General features: G+C 41.6%; 1 protein-coding gene across 1 annotated transcript in view; it reads right to left on the reverse strand.

The window, feature by feature from the left end:
• Positions 1–1,665: 1,665 nt before the first annotated feature.
• LOC107190652 (bicaudal D-related protein homolog) overlaps positions 1,666–21,932 on the reverse strand; it is a 37,724-nt gene continuing 17,457 nt past the window's right edge. Inside the window, exons 2-5 of the mRNA XM_015579494.1 lie at positions 8,501–8,833; positions 6,495–6,664; positions 4,500–4,806; positions 1,666–3,738 (exon numbers count right to left, since the gene is read on the reverse strand). Of these exons, the coding sequence (XP_015434980.1) occupies positions 3,118–3,738; positions 4,500–4,806; positions 6,495–6,664; positions 8,501–8,833 (1,431 nt within the window). The 3' untranslated portion in view covers positions 1,666–3,117. The remainder of the gene's footprint in view (positions 3,739–4,499; positions 4,807–6,494; positions 6,665–8,500; positions 8,834–21,932) is intronic.

The raw sequence follows: 21,932 nt of genomic DNA on the forward strand, positions 1-21,932 counted from the left end.
TCTCTCTCTCTCTCTCTCTCTCTCTCTATACCTTATGCCTTATGGCAATTAAACAATACTCGACTCGATTGTCTCGACGACACAAGAAGAACAAGACAAAGAAGAAGAAGAAGAAAACGTAAACGTTTCCGCGTCATCTCGTTTAATTAATCTGATTCATCACGCTACCATCGATCATTGTTAATTCTATTGTTGTTCGTCAAAGTTCATTGCCGGTCGCGTTAATAAGACGGCGATGGAAGGAAAACCAGCGTGGAAAATCGCCCAGTCCAGTCGCCGTATCGGTCAAAATATTTCGAATAAGTATTGTTAAATAGCATCGACTACACGCCGATTTACAAGGATAAGAGGAGATGTAGAGGGGAAACCAATGTTGTTCGCGCGACGATCGCCTTTGAAACTATCGCGTGATCGAAAGACTATTTGAAAAATATTTAAGAAAAAAAGACGCATAGAGAACGATAAACGAGTATATACCGTCGACTATTTTTCAGTCGACGTGTACCGCACGGAAACGTCGTTGCCGGGAAGCGGCCAACGAAGTTCTATTCATGATAGAGGAATCCCTTTTTGTTTTTCTGTTGTTTCTTTTATTAGAATAGAATCTTGCTTCTCGCGAGACGAGAAAGAGAAGAAAAGAAATTCTAACCAGCGAGAAGATTAATATCCGAGCGACGCGTTTCGTAACGACGTCGTTTTTTAGAGCGTACGAAAGGACAAAAAAAAATGAAAACACTTTGTATGCACCCGCCCCCTCCCCCATTGTTCATGCCCATTTATATTGCGTAGTTGGACCGATCGATAATTATAACAAACGTGAGATACTATTATATATATATATAAATATATATATATATATATATAAAAGCGACAGAATGAAACTACTGTAACTACACCTGCCTCTTGTGAATAAATGCCTATTTGTTTCTTTTCAAGCTCGTTGTTATTGTATACTCTGATTGGATATCGATCGTGACTTAGAGAATTCAGCAATTTTCATTATATCGTCGAGAAATTAATTTCGGGATATAGCGATAACACGATCGTAGATCAACAGTTGGGACTGACGACGATCTTTCAGCGAGGTTTCGTATCTGATTTGTCTCATATCTCACTTCCTGATTCAAATATCAATGGACTAGTACGAAGTTTAACAGGATGACCTGTAGCGAAACATAACTGCATTTTTTCTCCTGTTTAAATTATAAACAGAATCTTCAACAATTACACCAGCATTTCAACTGATGCAGAGTAAATGCAAGAACGGTCTATGCTATCTTAAATTAAATACTTAAGAATTATTGTCACATATATATTTAATCTAGAGGGTAGGAACGAGTTATTACCATCAGTACAAAACTAAACAGTAATAATTGAATTAAAATGGTATCGGTTGAATCACGGTAAACACAGAAAATACTATTCGATTGTCCCGAATGCCAACGTCTGTTTCCCCGAAAATGCTTTAGTTTTTTCCTAATATTACTATAATATATTTAAAATTCCAATATTAGGAAATAGCTTTGATGACTCAATAATATTGTTACGAATCTCTTCCAGAGAGACACGAGCTCTCATTCAGAATCACGAACAGTATTAACCACAAGAACCTGAACCCCGCAAGACCTCGAGGATCGAATTTTCGAGTTGTCGTTCAACAACGCATCCGTAAAACAGACTTTTATTAAATAAATATGTTGTCACAATTGCTCAGAATTGCTCACTGTCAGATCAGGAATTATACAGCTATCCTACAATCACGGCGAGGCGCCGCGGCTCGCTCGTCGGCTACTAATTTACAAAGGACAATGCCGCGCGTCGATGATCCGCGTGCAACCGCTTCGTTGTTACTTAACACCGTTCGTTCAATTAAAGCTAACCGTTCGGACCGTAATGAAAATTGAACGCCGAGAAAACATCGTCGCGGTTGACCGACACGGCCGGTTCGCGTAGAAATTTCTCTAGCGTTATTGCACTGTCGTTGCCTAAAAGGGCCGTAGGGTCGCGGCTGAAAACGGATCGATCTCCCGTTTCTCTGCAGCCATCGAGCTATAATTGCATCCTGGTCCGCGCGGAACGACAAAGATTCGGACGGAGGTCGACAATTCCATCTAGAATACTCTTAGATGAATTTTACAATTTAAAAAACGCCATAACGATTGCGCTAAAATTTCGTTCAATTGATTCTTCGATGATTCATTTTTAATATTTACCCGATAACGTTTCAAGATCAACCCTGAAGTTTAACGTAACAGTGGATAGAATATATCACAATCAACGGATAAAGAAATTCCTGTCCGGTAAGGCAACAGTCTGTCGAAAAACGCGTTTATATACAGACACGAGGGAAAGGATCGATGTATTTAGGCCGCTCTGAATCTAGTCCGACGACAACTAGGAAGTCCGCTGCTGTCTCTCTCATATTTTTCGCTCGAAGTAATAACAAGCTTGAACCCGACGAACCGGAGGAGATCTTGACGACGTGATGCCGCTGAGAGATCGTTCTCACCGTGGCAATGAGCCGTACCACGATTACCGGAATGACCAGACGTTCTCGGAACGTCCGGGCGAAGGGAAAACAAAAGCATTCACGCTTCACCGTGGACGATCCTTCTTAACTCGCTCGAGCTGACCGCGTTTACTGTCGCTTTCTTTCCTCGATGCAATTCGTTCACGCCATAAGGAAGAAACCTACGTCGTTATTACTGCCGACTCTAACTCGTTACAACAACACGCGGTATAAGCTTCCCCCATTACCAAGGAGAAGATTGTTAATTTACAAAAATTCCTACCGCGGAAATTCTTATCGGGAGAAGAGTTCGTTCTGTTCGCCGTTAAAAGTACATGTAAAAAAACGTGGTACGAACAAACGGTTCGCGATGACTACTCCCCGCCCTAGAAACAGTCGTGGAAACAGTAATCGTTTATCCCGACGGAATCACCGCCATAAATTCGAATCCACCGGTCTGTCCCTGAATCGAGAGGGATGACCGGTCGAATGGTCCCTGATACGCTTCGAGACGCACGAAAGAACATCCCCATTCGAGCGCAGTCTTCGTTTCTCACCGTGCTACGGCGTCCCTGACTAATCACACGTCCTGTGAGCAATCACTTTCGTCAGAAGAAGCCGAACATTTTCTTCGTGGAGCCGGTGCTGCGCTTTTTCCTCGCTGGCGCCACGATCTCTGTGTTCTCGGCGTTTGAAGCGGTGATGGTGTTCCTAACAGGCATCATTTTGCTACGGACGTGCTCGTCCAGGAGCAACTGCACGTCCATTTGCCACTGTTCCAGCTGCTGGCTAAGCTCGATCTTCTGTTGAATCGCCTCCATCAGTTGGCTGTTCGCCTGCAGAACGTCTATTCTCGTCTTCGCCAGTTCAACCTCTGCCCTGTTCTTCCTGGCAACCGCCTGGTCCCTGACTTTGTATGCCTGTGCCACGACCTCGTCCTTCGTCAGCTGCGAGTGCTCCATGTCGCCGCGAGCTCTGTCACGTTCCTCTTTGACACCACGCAATTCCGCTTCGGACACGCTCAACTTGCTGGTCATGTCCAGCAGAGTCTCCCCGCGCCTCTTCAGCTCGTCCTGTGTCTGCTTCAGCTGATCCTTCGTGTGCTCCAACTCTTCCCGTACCCTGTGCAACTCGACCGCCAGGCCCAACTCGCCTGGTGCTCCTCTGCCGGACAGAGCCAGATTGTACACCTCCTCCACGATGTCCAGTAGAGCGCCGGGACAGTTCGGCTGTGAGGAAGAGAAGAACGTACTTGAAGGCTGTGCTTGGTTAAACGTATGTATGAAATAGAGTGGAATTAGAAACTTAGGGCTCGTGATGTGTAGTCATGTCGATTCTTAATTAGGATTCATATAGAGATTAAAAATGGCTATGAAAGAGACCTCCATACTCGTTTAGGATAGATGAGAAGATAGAAGAATTAAATGGGGCTCGGATAATAAGGCTCTAGAACCGGAAGATTCCAAAAATGGTGGTTTAAAAAGACCCCGTTCGGCGAATGACACCTGTTTCCAGGTTCTTACACTGATGCCAACTCAAAGTCATTAGACTTGTTCAGAGTCATTAGAGTTATCTTATCAATACTCCTCGCACAGTTCAATTTGCTGTCGACTGTATTATCGAGACAAGTGCAGTTAGCACACAGAGGGCTCCATTCATGATATTCATTCATCGCAGTTAACAATACCAGCCCAGCAAATCGAACCGTTTAAGGAGCACCGAACCAACTCAAAAAAACTAGCTACCAAGTGCGCCAAACGAAAGCGGTCGCGTAAATACGGCTGGCAAACACAAGAACGAAGCACATCGTAGAGACGATTGTCTGGTAGCACCGGTCCCGCTCGATTCGCTATCTACGATCTCTTTGCTCCGATCAGTTGGCCGAGCACGTTCGTCGTGGTACACACCGTGGGCACTCGAGAGGTGCTCCGAAGCCGGAAACCGGAAGTCGACGAACAAAGGGGAGAGTGTATTACGTGGAGTCTCTTACCGCGCTGGATAGAGTCTCCTGACCGTTGGTGGTCACCTCTTCAGTGGTGTTGATCACGAGCATGGACTCGTCGCAGTCGCTCTGCAACCCTGAATCGTCCTCCCCCCGCCTCAGGTGAACGCAGAGCTCCTTCAACCGTTTCGCCGCTCTGGCCACTTCGCTTCGAAGGTCCTCTTGTTCCCCCAACGAGCTTCCGCTCTCCTCGCACTCCATCTCAGCCTGTAACGACCTGGGAGGCTTCTGTACAGAGGCCGATCTGCCTCTCCTCTCAGCCTCGATGGCTGCTAACGTTACTGCCAGCTCGTCCCTGCAGATCGAACCAAATGACGATTATCGTTAACACATCTGATAAAGAGTCGTCTTTTTTTCTACAGGTAGAATGCGAACAGACCGTTGTTTGGTAAACGAACGACTGGTGTTTGCGCAACGGTACCGGTTTTGGGCCGTGACGAATTGGGAAAACGATTATTCTTCGAAGAACTCGAGCAAACAGCCTGCACGATTACCGACAATGAGCTACGGACAAGCTGAATGCCACGCGACTCGAACCCTGTTCCGTTTCCCGGTTCAGCCAGATCGCCTTGCGCCAGATCGACTTTCCGAGGCGACGCGTGGGCTCTGAGATCGGCGATTGTATTGCGCAGAATGGGTTCGGTTCTTGTTACGATCGTGGAGGTTAAATTGCGTTTAGCGCGGTCTTTGACGGCGATCGTTTACGGGTCATATGGTAGTGCGTTGTTGGACGCTTAAGACTTTTGTAATATGGTATTTGGTACGTGAACGATTGGAATTTATTGTATACAAAAATTCTTTGGCTTCTCCACTTTCAAAATCAGCTCGACATCGACTCGAAAAATCAAGCGTTAATGTTTGATAATATCGTTAGTAATTGAAATGGATAATGATCAGTTGTCAATTATTGACTCTATAGCAAATACCCGCCACTATAATGACTTCCTGTGAACCGATTGCTCAGAACCACATGTCCACTATAATTACTTCGGGCTATACAGTTCATTAAGAATCGTCGGATAGCCACCGACGGTAATCACATTGATTTATTTACTGCGCGAAACAAATGGACAAGTATTTCACCGTTCTCAGCATAACGATGAATAGTGATAATGAAAGGTATACCCTGTATGCGAAAAAGTGCATATTCATAGCCAGAACTGTAATACTACTTTTATAGCTACTTTTGGCCAGCCCCGCCATAGCTAAAGGCTTAGTACCAGGTATTATTATCATAACTGCGACGTAGGTCTATGTCTACCGTGTTTTATCACGTGTGACATAGTTATTAAGAAGTTCATGTAACACACTTTCGTTGCATTCTATCGCAAATGCAATCGAGGACGGGGACGAATATATTGTCTACCGCACTCCGCTTTACTGAAATGCAGAAGGCTTAAGGGGGTTGGCTCTGCGTAAACACCCAAAAACAGACACTTTTTGAAGTCCCTTTTTATGGAACTGGTAAGTGATAATTGATTAGGAGTTACAGGGAACAAGTAGGCAATGTTTCGAGATGAAATTCATATCGGCCTTTAAAAAAGCCAGTAGTCTCATGACGTTATAAATAACTCCAAAACTTATGATCCGGTTTATTTGAAATTACAACACATTTTTTTGAGTCTTCCGACAGAGCAACCCCCTTAACCAGAAGACCAATTTCCATGGATTGTTCGTGAATGATCGAACGGGACCATCGATCCGTGTTCTCCACGGTGAAGAAACAACCAGAATCCACGTTTATCGGGGATCAGTGGTTGCGTTCACGGGGAATATTTCTTGAGTTTTCTTTGAGTCGAAGTGAAATGCCACGTTGCTGGCATTAATATTGAACTTTTACAGTAAATATACAGTTGTGATAAGTACAGAATTCTTTTCGTTTCTGGGAAACTATCGGCAACGGTGTAATCCTGGAGTATGCAGTCGTCAAGAAAATCGTAGGGCAAGGGGTTAAGAAGCTGGCGTCGAATCACAGGGACTCACCTCTCCCGTTCGGCCAACTTCGCCCGGTGTTCCGCCTCGTGGCCGAGCCGCTCCAAGGCCGCTGCTCTCTCCTCGGCTTCTTCGAGGGCCGCCATAGCCCTCGCCCTCTCCTCCCGTAGCTCCAAGGACCTCCTCTCTAATTCTGTTCGTTGCGCGGACACGAGCTGCACCTGGAACGCCAACAAGTCCAACTTTAACAGGCTCGCGTTTTATTCGACTCGACTTTGTTGGCCTCTAACAATCCACTTATGAACTGCTGTTGACAGCATAGGATACCATCCCGTGCGTGAACACGTGTTTAGTAACATTTTCGACGTTATTGATACGTTTGGTTTGTTTGTTAATTGGGGAAGGGTGATTATGTTGCACCCCCTAAGAGAAGTCCTGATTGGAAGAATAGAACAGAGGTGATAGTACGATTTGAATGTCTCCCTGTAATCGTGGGGTAATCTTCAGGTATGCAAGCACTGTAGATAGAAACATTTCTCGACCAAACAATTAATTCCTGAACCTCGATGATAGAGATGTATCACCATTATCTGGATGATATAACAGTGAAAGTGTTAATATTGAACGATGAAAGTAGTATACAAACTTGAATGAGAATCAGTATCATCAATTGGTATCAATTACATTTCAAAGTGATCATATTACAATAACGACATATGATTTTGGCTCAGATTTCATCAATTGTCCAAAGACTAGTGCACGATAGCCTAACGTGGATCGATTCAGTGTCATGTCCTTTGTTCCTCTCCTCCTTACACGTAACAAAGCTATTTACTATTTCTTCATACGGAAATATTATTTCTCTTATTTATCTCAGTCTGTAACCGATCTGTTTATGACGATTTCCTACGACCCAGTTCCTGAAACGGAAAACACCAACATTTCGCCTCTACGAAGACATTTCAGTTTTTTCAGCGTTCGGTGGCATAATCAATAACATCCGACGCAACACGCAAGACAGCGTAACCGTGCATCAAGCACTTAATTCATGCGTGAAGAGCATTTCCGGAAATTCGAGAACGCGCCGCCGTCGTCGCCGTCTCTTGTAAGGGGAGAACAAAGGGCGTATCGTCGAAGGACGGCGAGTTTGAGTCGATCGTCGAGGGTCACGATTACGCTCGCTCCACCCGAACGCTTCTCACGGTTCGCGTTTCTCCGGGTCCTATTCGTTAAAACGGGGGAAATAATCATTCGATATCGCGCGAATCATAAATATTCAGCTTCAACTAACAATGTCCGCGATGCAACGGTAAACGCAGTTCCCAGAATAATTTTGTGGAGTAATCTACGATCGGAGATAGAAAAACGGGGTCAGTTCTCCAGACAATCGTTCGACACGAATTCTCTTCGGCTCACAAAGATCGTTGCGTAATAAATAACTGGGTGCGGGTGTATGTGTGAAATCGGGAATTATCGGAGATATACCTTGGATTTGATTCTGGTCAATTCGAACGTGGACCTAAATGTTTTTATGCATGATTTCGGTGCTTTTAGTTTTGGAGTAGTTGAAATGGAAAGTATTCGGGTACTTGCAAAGGTAGAAGCACCTCAGAAATAGGTTACAGTGGATAGTAATCGATTCTAAGGTTTTCTAAAAAGTCCTGTGGAAGTTTCTTAGGTACTGATGATATTACAGTACCTGAAGCTACGGATGTTCGGATATTTGTAGAGTCGAAAATAATTGTTAATTATTTCTAAGAATTATTTCAAATGACTAGAAAATAGAATACCATGTTATTTGAAATAATATTTCAAATAATATCACTTCGGAAATGCCCAGGTCTGTAATAAACACACGCACCTCTCTATTCGATAAAATAACGATGACTCACAATTTTATGAATCATCCCGATCAAAGCACCTAGGATTCGATCACTACTAAAAAATATTCGCGTATGTACCAGCCTGCCAACAGCATTCCACTCCACGGAACACGAGTGTTTCGAGGCTTTCGCGGAAAGTTTGAGCAACGTCGTAGACGGAAACTGTTAATTTACCTCGTCCCTGAGAACCTCCAGGCTGCTGACGTGATCCTGGAGCGTGGTACTCCTGATAGCACACTTTTCCCTGAGCACCTTGACCTCGATGAGCAGCTGTTCTTCCTGTTTCGCGGCTTCTCTCAGCTGATCGGCGAACCTCGTGTTTTGGGCGGTGAGCTCCGTAACGAGGGTCGCCTGATCCCGTTCCGCTCTTCTCGCCCGTTCATTCTGCTCCTCAAGCTGGCTCCTGAGCGTCTCCACGTCTGCCTGAAGCTCCAAAGCTCTGGCTTCGCTCTCGCCCTTGACTTCCTCGAGCCGCCTACGGAGCAGGTGCCTCTCTTGCTCTAGACTCTGTGTCGCAACAAAACAGAGAGAATGTTAACACCATTAAAAGAAATCGATGAAAAGCCAATTTGCCAGGCCACTCGCGCGTGCCGGGTCGCCTTTTACTTTTTCGCGATAGCCTACTTAGTAAACCCTACTGTAAACTGGGAATCTAATTGGATTCGTAATAAATACGTTGTACACGATTTGACGCCGTTTCTGGAATACTTAAGCACTTCTTTCAACGAATACGTTCTTGTGAAAAATATTAGTACCGTTCTTTGTTGGTTAATATTCATAGTATGTACTTATTACTGTTTTTAATATATTTGTGGAAAATTCAGATCGTTATAGAATTATTCAACGGAAACTCAGTGAAGAATAGAACCAAATGGAATCGGAATGGACTGAAGGCACACGATGGTTACTCTGATTGCGAATTTAAAAGATATACACGTATACATTCATATATGAGCACCCACACTTGTAACAATACTTTTTGTTCACGTCTGCGTTTACTGGTAAAGTGTTATTAGGTACCAGTCGTTAATTCTGAGTGTACGTATACTTTTATCACATTTTTTTAACATTGAGCATTACTCGTGGTTGCGTTGTTTACCGAGAATTCGTTTCATAGAACCGTATTGTTAATTGAGATGTTTGTAAGGAAGTTGCGAACTGTTTCCTTACCAAAACGTTGTCGTAAACGACTCCAATTTTTCTTACAAATGATATTCAGATAACAGTGACAAAATAATATCAAGATGAGTTACTAATACAAGATACCATTGCAAATTATAAATTTGTTAGAGCCTACTAGAAGTTTTTGGTTTCTACAATATGGTTACTAAAATATGTAAGTAAATGAATGAAGTTGAGAGTTAAGAAATACATTTCTATATGAAATTTGTAATAATCAGTATTATTCATGGCCTTCCTATTTCGGGTTTAACTGAAAGTTTAATGGTATTCCGAAATTTAGCGCGAGACATCGTTTACTCCGCTAATTCTCCGGGTCTAATTATACTAAGAAACTCCAGATTTCGGTTGCAACACACTGCACGTGACCTGTACGCAGTGATTCATGGAAAATTTCATCGAGAAAACAAGGTGTAACCAACTCTGTTCGTACAATTCTTTCCTACATCTCGAATATATATGGAAATGATCTCATCGAATATATAAAAATGAAACGTAATCAGTAGTCACGTACCGATTAATAGAATTCAAATGCTGTGACTCATTTTATTCGCTCAGCTAAAAGACACGATTCAGCAAATACCGTGTCGGATGTTGGTATACACACAATGCGGTGTAAGAATTTCTAATCGATAAACAAACAAATCGGTGGCGAGCCACAACGCCGTTTCGTTAAATCACCGCTGGAATCGCTTGACTAACTCCGACCTCGAGGTATCGCGATCGACCTACGAAGGCTACCACAAACGTCCATGAACAAAATATAAAAAAAAAGAAACACAAAAAGTATGAAAGAACAGGATCCTGTCGAGCATTCCATTCGTCGAAACCGCCACGTGTCGTTTCACCGTGGACGTCATTCGACGAATTTTAAAGAGATCTCCAGGTGACTCACGGCTAGCTCTTCAGCCTCGGAAAATTTACGAGCGACGAAGTTCGACCACGTGAGGTCCAGTGAAAGGACAATTGTTCGAGGGGTTTCGTAACGGTGCAGGATCGAAACAAAAGCTCCGGGACAGACTTTCATCATCGCAAAGGTTGGAAAAGGTTGGGACGCGGCCAGACACAAATCTTGCATTTTGACCGGGCGAAACGGGAACGAGGAGGAAATTGACTTTTTGGCTGCGAATCCGGGGTATATGCATATCCAGGTCACTGGAATTCTCGTCTTTCTTTTCTAGTTGCTCCGTTTTAACCACGCTAAGCTGCTCGGACTAGGTTTGAATCGAAATCAGACATTTGTTTTCGATTATTTGTTATATTAAATAATTTTTAAAGAACTCATATTTAAATAATTTACGTTGAGTATACAAAGTATTTGCTCTTTCGAGTCTCTTATAATATATGAACACTGTAGTAAAGCAATTATTCGAAAATTTGTTGTAATTGAAAGTGCAGAAATTTTTATAACGTAAGAATGCAGGGATTATTTTGGAAATGTGAATGTGGTGAATATACTTTTACTAATGACTGTAGACGTAACGTAACACATTTTCGTAATTGGAACTTTTTTTTTTGGCTCAATATTACGTAACGAATGCGTATGCAATATGTAGTTACTTGAATAGCATACAGAAATTGGCAGAATATTATTCGAATAATACATAATGAAAGTGGCAGTACATTAAATAGTTAAATAGATTAAATAATTGCTTATCAAGTATCTATCATTCAAGAACAAATATTATTTTATTGTAAAAATTGAAATTTCCCCGTTTAATTAATTAAAACTGCGAAGTACTTGTTTTTATCTATTATTTGTTATTCGAAACTCTTTATCTAGATAATGAATTTGCCCATCTCTGATAGCACACAAGGTTTGCGTAATCGCCACGAATTTAAGCAATCCTGTAGTTCTGTATCTTCCTTTTAATTACGTAAACAAAAAGGGAATTGAACTATCAATGTTCGTTCTGAATTGCAAAATATAATCCAACTTATCTAGTGTATTTAAAAAAAATGTATTCTTGCAACTGAGTAACGATTAGATACGAATCAATTTCGCGGTACTCCAATCATCCTTTAGGATCAGAACGCTAATCCAATGATCGATCGTTCTGCACGACACGGATGAAGAACAAACTGCACTCGCAGTTCGTAGAAATGGTTTTCAGTTTAACTGAATGATCTATGAACACGATGTCACGATATGAATCCCGATGCATGCGAAAATAATAAGGCGGCTGTAATGTGCATACAAACAAACAATCGCGTTTTTTTGATGTCAGTGGAATTTATCGAGCTAGACGGTGCGGCCTTGGTCTCCCATGGTTACTCATCGACCGATCGCAGGCGAAGCCAAAGGCTTATGGTTCGCCGATCCCCCAAAGTTCGCCGGAGGCCAATGAATTCCGTCACGGAATTAACATAAATCGTATACGGGGTGTTAAAAGAAAGTAGTCTTCGACCATTGGGGTTTATAATACTCCACGAGAAGAGTAAAAGAAACACTATCGTCATTGGTTATGAAATCAATTCTTCTGGATGTAAAATAAGAAACAATTCTTTTTCACATTCACGAAAAATATTCGATGTGTGTTCCTTTTATTTAAATAGAATATTAAAAGGATCATAGATCGACGTAGTTTTTCCAGCATCTTGCTACATCTTGTATTGGCTTTGAATTTTGACTTACTGTACTTTTAAAATAATTCTTTTGTTTACGTTCTATGTGTTCTTTTTTTTTAGTATACTGAATGTTACTATTAGAATGAAGTAGCGTTCAACCATTAATTAAAAACTGTATTTTACGTCAGCTACGACTTTGTTAATTATTCGATACTAGACGGATGGCTCACGCTAAATTTTACCATTTCAAAACTCCTGGCCGTTAAACAATACGTTAATTCGTAGAACGATCGAAGGTCAACCAGCATTAAAGTGTCCACGACATGGCCTGGATCGCAGGAAAGTACACACTGTATATCAACCACTGTTATCATCGTTTATCATACAGAACACATTTCACGTCTATTATTCGAAAAACACCTGTTCCCCAGGTACGTTTGTACTGTTACAATAAACTTGTGTTACAAGTACAGTGGAAAATTTTTTATTGTTATGAATGAATGAGGCACAGTAGCTCTCAGATGTAATCTTCATCTATGAGTGATAATTAATGCAAATGGAAAGACATTAGACCAGAAGGACACTCGTGGAATAAAGAGAATTATTGTTTGGGGAACCAGTTGAACAAATAAATTTGAAGAATTGACGATCTCTTTGACTAGAGAGTATAAAGCGAAACACAATTCTTTGAAAGCTCAAAGACGTACATATCGAATCAAATACTGTCCTCCAATAATATTCATCTAAATAACTAAACACTACCTAAATTATATAATGTCTAATGTTATATAACAAACAATTACTATGGGGACATCATTTGGCATTCTTATGAATTTTCTAACATTACTTCACATTATCATATAAAAAGGCTCATTGTAATTTAATTAATTTTAGACAATCCTAACGAAAAATTACTGGATTGAAAACTAAACCGAATAAAAAAACCACTCGACTCGTGTATGTAGAAACGAGAAACGAGCTGCAGGAGGAATGGCCAAAAAAGGCAAAGGGTGCAATGAAAGAGATACGCGAGCTCAAAGTGCGGGCAAACGAGAAAGGTAAATAAGATTCTGGACGAGGAGCAGAAAAGTCCGAACGTGTGTGTTGCAAAGAGAGACATGGAATGTGTGTGTACGCTTTTCCATAAGGTAACACCGCCTGAAGCAACTAGCGGAGATTCATGAGTCACGGATCTCCATTCCGTTCTCCATCCCGTACTGTTACCCCGATTGCGATGGTTTTATTGCCGATGACGCTGTGAACACAACACTCCCACGCTAAACAGCTCCAGGAAACTGCGACCGTTGCCTTTTCCAAATTGGAATTTCATTTCGATACACAGTGCCCAAATAATTCTTGCCCTCAATACCTGAATTATACATACAAGGTGAACCACGAATCGTGATCAGTAGAGATTACTCTGTTATTAGCAGTCCGATCGAAAATGTTTTTATCAAGTATAGCATGGTTTCAAGAGAGCTTTAACGTGATTATAGCAAATTTTTTGTCAACTCTTTGAATGCGTTTAATTTGTAATGACGAAAGAACACGATAACCATTATTTTATATGACCTTATCTTATCATTCTAACAACTTCTTGATTCGATAAATTCTTCATTTTGTCGTTGGAACATGGACGAAGAAAGAGCAGAAATTTCTAATGAAGTTAGTCGAATAATCGTTGGGGTATTCTGTATTCGCCAGTAGGTAAGACATTTTTAGATCGAAACTGAATTTTATTACAAGATCAAGATACTGATTTTGATTGAGAAATTTGTACAAATCTGTTCGTGATAACGTCTATATTCTTAACACAGAAGTGTAAATATGAGTTGTACGAACAAAATAGAGAAACTGCTTAATGAGAGTCTTTTTTAAGCGTAACGATTCCACTGCAACACGCAGCCCATTTCTTTTTCCTTTATGTAACGAACGAACCTCTTCTGCGAGCTCTGCACCGCGGAGTCGAATAAATTCATACTCCACGGTTCCACTTTTCGAGAAAATGTAATTGCACCTTGCACCGCCGCGCTCGAGAAACGAGTCACATTGTAGAAAGACAGACACTCGTTAAGCAATTCCACGTTTTACGCAACGAATTTTTTTCGGCTACACTCGGAAGAGAACTACGATTCGTCCCAGTTTCTAAAATCACTTTTGCGTAATTTCATTGAAGGCTGCTGACAAATGTATTCGGACAAATACCTTTTCCTGTTGTGCACTTTTGTAACATCGCAATTACAACAAACAGAAAAAAAACGTTTGAAACGGAATTCATTACTGTATTCGATGATTGTTTATGAACAGACTAGGAATAATCATCGTGTAACTGTTTTTTGTTTCCCATTCCGTGCGACAACAATGCATAATCGAAACGCCAGCCGCGTATCGCTATCTATCGTTCTTCATATCGCGAAGGATGAATCATAGATACGCGGCTATTACAGGCACTCAACTCTGCAAACTCAAGCATCTGTTACCGCCGGTTAATCCAAGTGTTCAATTGGAAGCTACCCGAGCATCGAGCAGCCAATCGATGCGGATAATTGCCAGAGGCTATCTACCATTGCTCGAAAACCGGCTTCCGTGACAAGGTCCTGACTATTCGTGACTCACGAATCCTGCTAAACAATCGATCCTCGATCGCTCCTTACCGATCCTTCGACATCAATTCTGATGTCGTCGTGAATCCTACGGAATGACGAAACAAAGTCCTATTAAAAGATAAAATTAATTGCCCAGAAAATAGAAAACCGATCGTTATATCTTCATCCGACTCAAGAGGCTCACCTCGACCATTCATACTTGGGATAAGAAAGGGAAATGAACGAGGATTAAACAGCAGTTACTCGCAGTAGTGTACTATAGAACAACTGTGTAATAAAGATTCGAAATAACAAGGTTTCGAAAAGGAAATCATCCTCGACGTAAGGATTATTCTAATTATACGAGCGAGCCCCAACGATCCATCTTCCGGCACACTTTATCGGACTTCTAATTTAATGGCTGAGCTCCTGTCGCTTTCTGCTCGACGAAACAAGACATCCGTCCCGGATAGAAGGAGAAAATAACCGAAACAAGGAAACCGAGTGAGCTGCGACTGGTACGAGGTGGTCTCGCGGGGGATCTTCGATTTATCGTGGCAACGCAACGATCGCCTGGACTACGATTAGGAATGTCCACGAGCAAGTTACTTCGAGGAATTTCAAACCTTGAACCATGCTATAGAAAATCCACTGATAGATTCGCTGTTCGTTTTTTTGGACATCTAAGTTTGTTTCGTTTAGCAGTAACCTCAGGCTTTACGAGCTTCCGGCGATTTCCATTACGAAAATGGAACGAAGTCAGTCCCGTTTTCATGCCGTGTGGCAACACGCGCACGTGTTTCCTTTAGTTGCAAGGTGGCGACGGTTTATCGTACCGAAACCAATCTAATTACACGGTGCAACGAGTAAGACCTTACCTCGCGAATCTGTTTACTCCGACGAAAGATTTGCTCTCCGTGGTTCTAGGACCTGGCGTCGTCGTTGGACAAGAGGGAAATTCCCGGGAAACTAGAGAAATTCTGCTACGATTATGAGGCGAGTCTTGCGATGAAATTGATTTATGGTATCCTGCTTGACCACCGTGTGCTTTAATTTTTTTGCGACTGCGCTGAGATAAAAGTTTCATCGTAAAATTTCATATTTACCACCTGATATTTTGAAACTTTAGAGTTCTCTGTTGGTTTTATTATGTAACGTATTCCTTTCGCAAAGGATCGTTGTTTAAAGTAGCACGGAAACTATAAACTTTATGAGGAACTTTCAAGGAAAAAAAAAAGGTATCGTAAATACTCTGCAATAAAGAAAGTGATTACAAATTATGATACGCTTCAGGGTCAAAATGACCTTAATAGTGATCTTGATAATTAGCCATAATCATGATTAATCTGTCAACTGTTAACAATGTCTGCAATGTTCCTATATGCCATTTCCACAATTTCCTCCAATTATCCTCCTTGAACTACGAGCTGAACTTCCTACAGATATCGCGGGTTTTCTCGCCATAAAACTAATTAGCATTGTAAAGGATTGGAACGTGGAAGGCTTTTACCAGACGCATACCGCCCGCGTGACTCACATTTATCGAACCAAAAAAAAGTGGTCCGACCTGGGGATCGTCGGCGTGACGGAAAAGAATATTCGCGATAATTGCGTTTTAATTGGCATTGCACTTCGCCGGTGATCGCAGTACGCTTGCGGCGCCCGAGCGTTGCGCGGTTCACTTTCCCTCCGAAGAAAACGACAATACAAAGCGACCCCTCGTCGAGGAAGGAGTGGAACGAAAGAGAAGGAGTCAGCCTCGGTAATCGAGCCGCAATGGCCCGTGTCGAGTCGAGCGATCGCCCATAGTAAGCGCAACTCGGTCCATCCATTTGTTCCACAGTTCGTCGCAAAACAGTGTTCCAATAACACTACAAAATTCCTTCCGTCATCGTATTCATTGCTCTTATCTCGGTAATTGTGCTTAACTCAGCTTTTGGTCAATAGATACTAGTACTAGTACTTAAGATATGCGTATAATTTTTTTCTACTGAGCCTAACCTTGTTCATACATGTGTATTTATGTGTATATAATAATATTATTAAACTACATTGTTGTAATTAAAGTTATCGTGTCAGACGGATTTAGTAGAGTATTCTGTTAGATCTACATGGGGTTCATGATCGGTATACTACATAGTTAACAAACTAAAATACTCTCTCAACATTTCAAACGACGAAATCGTGCGTGACATACCTGAAAAATATTCCTCTGCCTTACCAAAGAGAAGGTTAGTCTTTTGAAGTAAAATGTATCATACAAAGGATAAAACGAGTTCCAACCACAGTTATTCACAAAAAAGAAAAATTCCGTAATTGTTCCGAAAATGTCTTTTTCCGCCTGTTGACTTCACTAAAAGGAGCTACCGTTCCGTGAAGTAAAATGCAACGTACAGGAAATACAACAAACTCTATTTCATACCTTTCATTCACAGAGAAGAAAAATCCTCGGATTGTCACGAACATGTATCCTTTCTTTGTCAGAAACCCAGAAAATATCCTTTTACTTCACCGAACAAGACGGAAATGCTTTAACACAGTGCGCAGATTTGTAAGAAATGCAACGAGCTCGAACTAAAATTATTCACAGAGCAGAAAAATTCTCAGTCGCCATAATGTATGCCACTTGCATGCTCGTATGACCGGTTACACTCGATTATTAAACAGCAAAAACGACGTTTCTTTTAAACATCTATTCACAGTCTTTTCGTCTACGATTCGAACCCAGGTCTCTTAATTTACATGTTGCAATTAACAGGAAACTACAATCAGTAGATAGCGGATTTTTCTGCAAACTTACATTTTTTAGAGTAATTTAGAAAATAAGAAACAAATTGAAATTTACTGCCCTTCACCCAGAATTTTAACACTTATGTACGTTAAAAAAGAGGTGAATACATTACGAAGTTTACTTTGAATTTTTGACACTTTAGACTAGAGTTCCTATCAAGAATCAAGGCACAAATGTCCAACAAATTTGATAGAATCCATACATACTATTCACCATTGACCAGTGAACACATAGGAACTTAAATTTTTAATATTGTAAGTTTCAAGTTTATTTTAAAACAGGTTTGTGACTTTAAGGTCACACTAACAATGAGCAATAATGCATTTGCAAGTGTCTAATAAATTTTGTTTTCTAGTTACATTGATCGACTGTGGAAAAAAGCATTCTTATTTGCTTATAACGGTAAAACTGGTTACAAAGTTACACCGGGCCAGTAGAGAGTTAAGAACAATATAATATTAGAACTGGCGCAGTTCAGAACGCGGAGGTTCGACGTTGAGATCTTTATTGCCTCTGCTTTACAATAGCGACCAAGCAACGGTTAAGCCGGATACGTCCGCGAGCATTAACGTGAACGAGAAGGCAAAGGAAACCCGTGGCGATCGGTGTTAAGCGTTGTGCAATTTCTCCAGGCCTATTACGGCCTCGAAATATCGCTTCATCGGGGAAAGAATCGAGTCTTCTGCGATTGCGTCTGCCTCTCGTAAGAGTAACAGTTGCAGGCTTTTTGCTCGCGGGTCTTCGAGCAGGCAAAGGAAACGTGTTCGAAAGATCGCATGATAAACGAAGTGAACGGTGTATTTCATCCACATCGTCGATCGAAGACGAAGTTTGAACAGATGCGACACGTTCGCCGAGCGTCACGATTATATTCCATCGATATTGGGTGATCAGGCTGAAAATAATCGCTTGAAGCTTGCCTCGGACTAACTCACAACGGAATACAATCGAACGAAATCGAACGAAACCGAATGAAACCGAACGGAACCGAACGAAACCGAATGGAACTGAACAAACCCGTAACGAAACCGAACTAAACCGAACGGAACCGAACGGAACCGAACGGAACCGAACGGAACCGAAGGAAACCGAACGGAACCGAAGGAAACCGAACGAAACCGTAACGAAACCGTAACGAAACCAAACGAAACCTAACGGAATCAAACGGAATCGAACGGAATCGAACGGAATCGAACGGAATCGACGCATAAGGTTTTGTTTTTCTCAATTTGAACATTTCCACACTGCATTGGAACGGAACAGAATTATCACATCGGAAGAGGAAGAAAACCATTTCGATTAACCATCGATTTTTTATTGCTTCCGAAACAACTTCGAATTGGTTCCGTTCCAAGCTACTCTGCGACAAGCTTGACTGTCCGCGCAATGTACCGGGTGACACAGTCACCGACTTCGGTATCGCGTTATCGTTTTACGTAAGCGACAGGTTAATTCGATTCCTTGTCGAGTTCGCGGTAGCTGACTCGAAAGGTACCGCCGAACGGAGTCATTTACGCGATCGAATATTCAATCTGCTGTGACGAACCGTAGTATAAAATCCCGTGCTCCAGACTCCGTGTTGCGTAATCTCGTTCGCGTGGAAATAGCGCAACCGGAACTTGCCCGAAAGGTAAACTTGCCCGAGAGTTAAACTTACCCGGAGTGCAATCGTTTTACGCCGATAAATCGACCGCTCGAAAACGGTAACGAATCAAAGATATTAAAAAGTAGACGCGATGAATCTTAAATAAATTGATCTTTGATGATAAAAAAATTGTAGCGACAAATCGCGTTTGTTATCCGATGTACCAGTTAGTAATCCTGTATTTTTTCTTGAGTTCATTATTGAAGTTCAAGGGAATTAAAAATCCGTGATTTCTTGATAACATTCTTCATTGTTCTGTAATATTCCTCGTTATTTTTACGAAACATAGGGACGTGAACATGTATTCAATTTAAACTATATTGTCATCTTATTAAAAAAATAGAGGACTATTTATTGCTACATCTGCCATTATATATTTATGATATATCTGAATAAACGAAAGAAAATAAAATAAACATTGCAATCCTACTGAGGTTAATAAAAGCCTCCATAACGAAAGTGAGATTCTCCTTTCTATTAATTCTCGAAACATTGCGTTTACATAATTAAATTAGTACAAATACTAATACTATACATATTCAAACCGAATTAGTTATCGTTGACAGATCGTAACCCGTTCAAATAAGCAATAAATTGCATCGTTATACTAAAAATCACGATTGCATTCGAACAGGAAGTACAAATGACAAATTAATCTTCAACGATAAAGAATTCATTACACTAAACCGCCTATCAAGATATTGATTTTGTTTCTGAAACAGATAGTTAAGAAGTGTGTAGGCGTTCGCCCAAGAGTCGAAACTCGCTCGAGTACACAACAAGGCGCGTCGGCACGGTAAAATCGCGGTTGCAGCCACAGAACAAGGCGGCCGTACTATCTGCAGAATCTGCGAAAGTATCCACCAAGTACAGGATTAATGAGATTACAGGTTGATTACCGCAAAGTAAAGGCGCGTGTCGCAACCGCGACAGCGACAGTCCCCGGCTGCCGTGCCGTTTCGCGGCTACTATTATTGTTTACAAAACTTATGTGACTCACCCGGCAATTAAAACGGGATTGCGTAACGAGTTTGCAGCTCCTTGCACCTTTCGAAATGTATCAAGGCTGCGCGCGTCTGTGTGAGTTACACCTTCAAACGCTTCTTTTATCTCATCGATACGACGACCAATCGCGGGATGACAACACGATCTACGATGATTCAGGTGGTTCAAAATTTTCCATCGATTCGTCTGCGATAGCGATTTACAGATCGATTTCGTTAATTGAATCAGTTCATTCATCGTATCGTAAGTCGACTTCTATTTGCAGGACGAAAGGAAATCGTCGACGGTGTGTAATATCATCTGGAAGAGGACAGAGGATGAAATTCGACGCTACCTGAAGGTATGAACGGCAATTGCAGGTGAATAAAGTACTAAGTGGCTGCTTGTTGTATCACAATTAGACCCGTTGTGTCTGGGAACGATTATTGTGTTCGTTTCTCTCTTCGCGAAAATTGGGTCTGTTCAACAGGAGATCCTCGAGACGGTTCAGTGATTTACCGTAGTTTTCTCGGTATTTTCTCCGGGTGAACAACTTTTTTATCTTAATGATGAAAAGTGTTACTGCTTAATTAATCGGGTGTACGTTACTACCGAGTGCGGATACAAGCGCAATACAGTTAATACTGAGAGTACAGATGTTAGATTCGAGCGATCCTAAACAAAAAACTACATTTAATCCTTATCAGACGCTACTTTTTTCTCTATAAATTCCCGTTGGCTCGGAGGTAGAAGTTTTACCTGTTCAGGTTAGACATACGACTTCTACGATAAGACTGCAATGTCGCGTCAGAAATGATTACGACCGATAAGGGTTAATCACGAAAGAACTGACTTCAGCACCTACGTTGATCCCTCTTAATCTCATCTCAATTAACGTTATAAACCCCCAAGATCTTACACCCTTCCTTTATCACCCTTTAAGAAGAAAAAACTGTTCAATTCGCTATAATAAGTCCTTACGACTGCTATAAAATAAAGTTTCCCCCAAAGTTCCTTTAACATTTTTCATTTCTCCTCTCACTTTTCCTTTTCCACGGATATCCTCGATTCACCAGCGACCAAACATTCATCGAAACAGGATTAATTCTCCGTTCCGCTGGCTCCGCGGCATCGAATCGTGGGAAACAAGGAAACGTAGGCGAAAAAACCAGAGGTCGAAAAAAACTCCGTTCTTGTTTTACAATACTCCCTTAAGCGGTAAACCGCGCCACGAGGAACAGGCGTACCCGATCTCCCGTTTCATATCGTCATTCGACACCGACAGGTGAGAGTGCACGCACCTTACATATACTCACCGTGAAGTGTATTATGGGAGCGGAGGAAAAACTCGTGGCGCGGGCTCGCCAGCCACGGAATCTTCCCTGCCTGTAGGGATCCACGAGCACAATTGAATTGACGTGTCGAGGGGGAAGGAAAATGCGGGTCGAGACAGTCGCGACGGGATAATTAACCGTGACTTGCACGCGAAACACGCTTCCGGGACGTTATCGAGGGAATTTTTGTGTCCCTGGTGGGAACGTAAAGAGGACCGAGCGGTTATCCTAGATGGGAACAGAAGATGAGCAGTTGAGCTAAACACCATCTGGGTCACTGATAAATTCTCATTCCTTGAATAAAAGGGGTTAGTACTAGGTGTACCAATGAGTTATCCACTATCTTTTTAATTGTGAAACGACATATTGTAGATTATATAAATACCTTCTTGACCTTCCTTTGAGTAAAAATGGAGTAGAACAAACTGAGGATATTATTTTTAATTGCATTCTTTATCAGAAACATGATTTTGAACAGAAAATTGATTTAACACCAGTAGTTAATGTATATAACGATCAG

Source organism: Dufourea novaeangliae, unplaced genomic scaffold (assembly GCF_001272555.1).
Source record: "Dufourea novaeangliae isolate 0120121106 unplaced genomic scaffold, ASM127255v1 scaffold170, whole genome shotgun sequence".
Classification (NCBI taxonomy): domain Eukaryota; kingdom Metazoa; phylum Arthropoda; class Insecta; order Hymenoptera; family Halictidae; genus Dufourea; species Dufourea novaeangliae.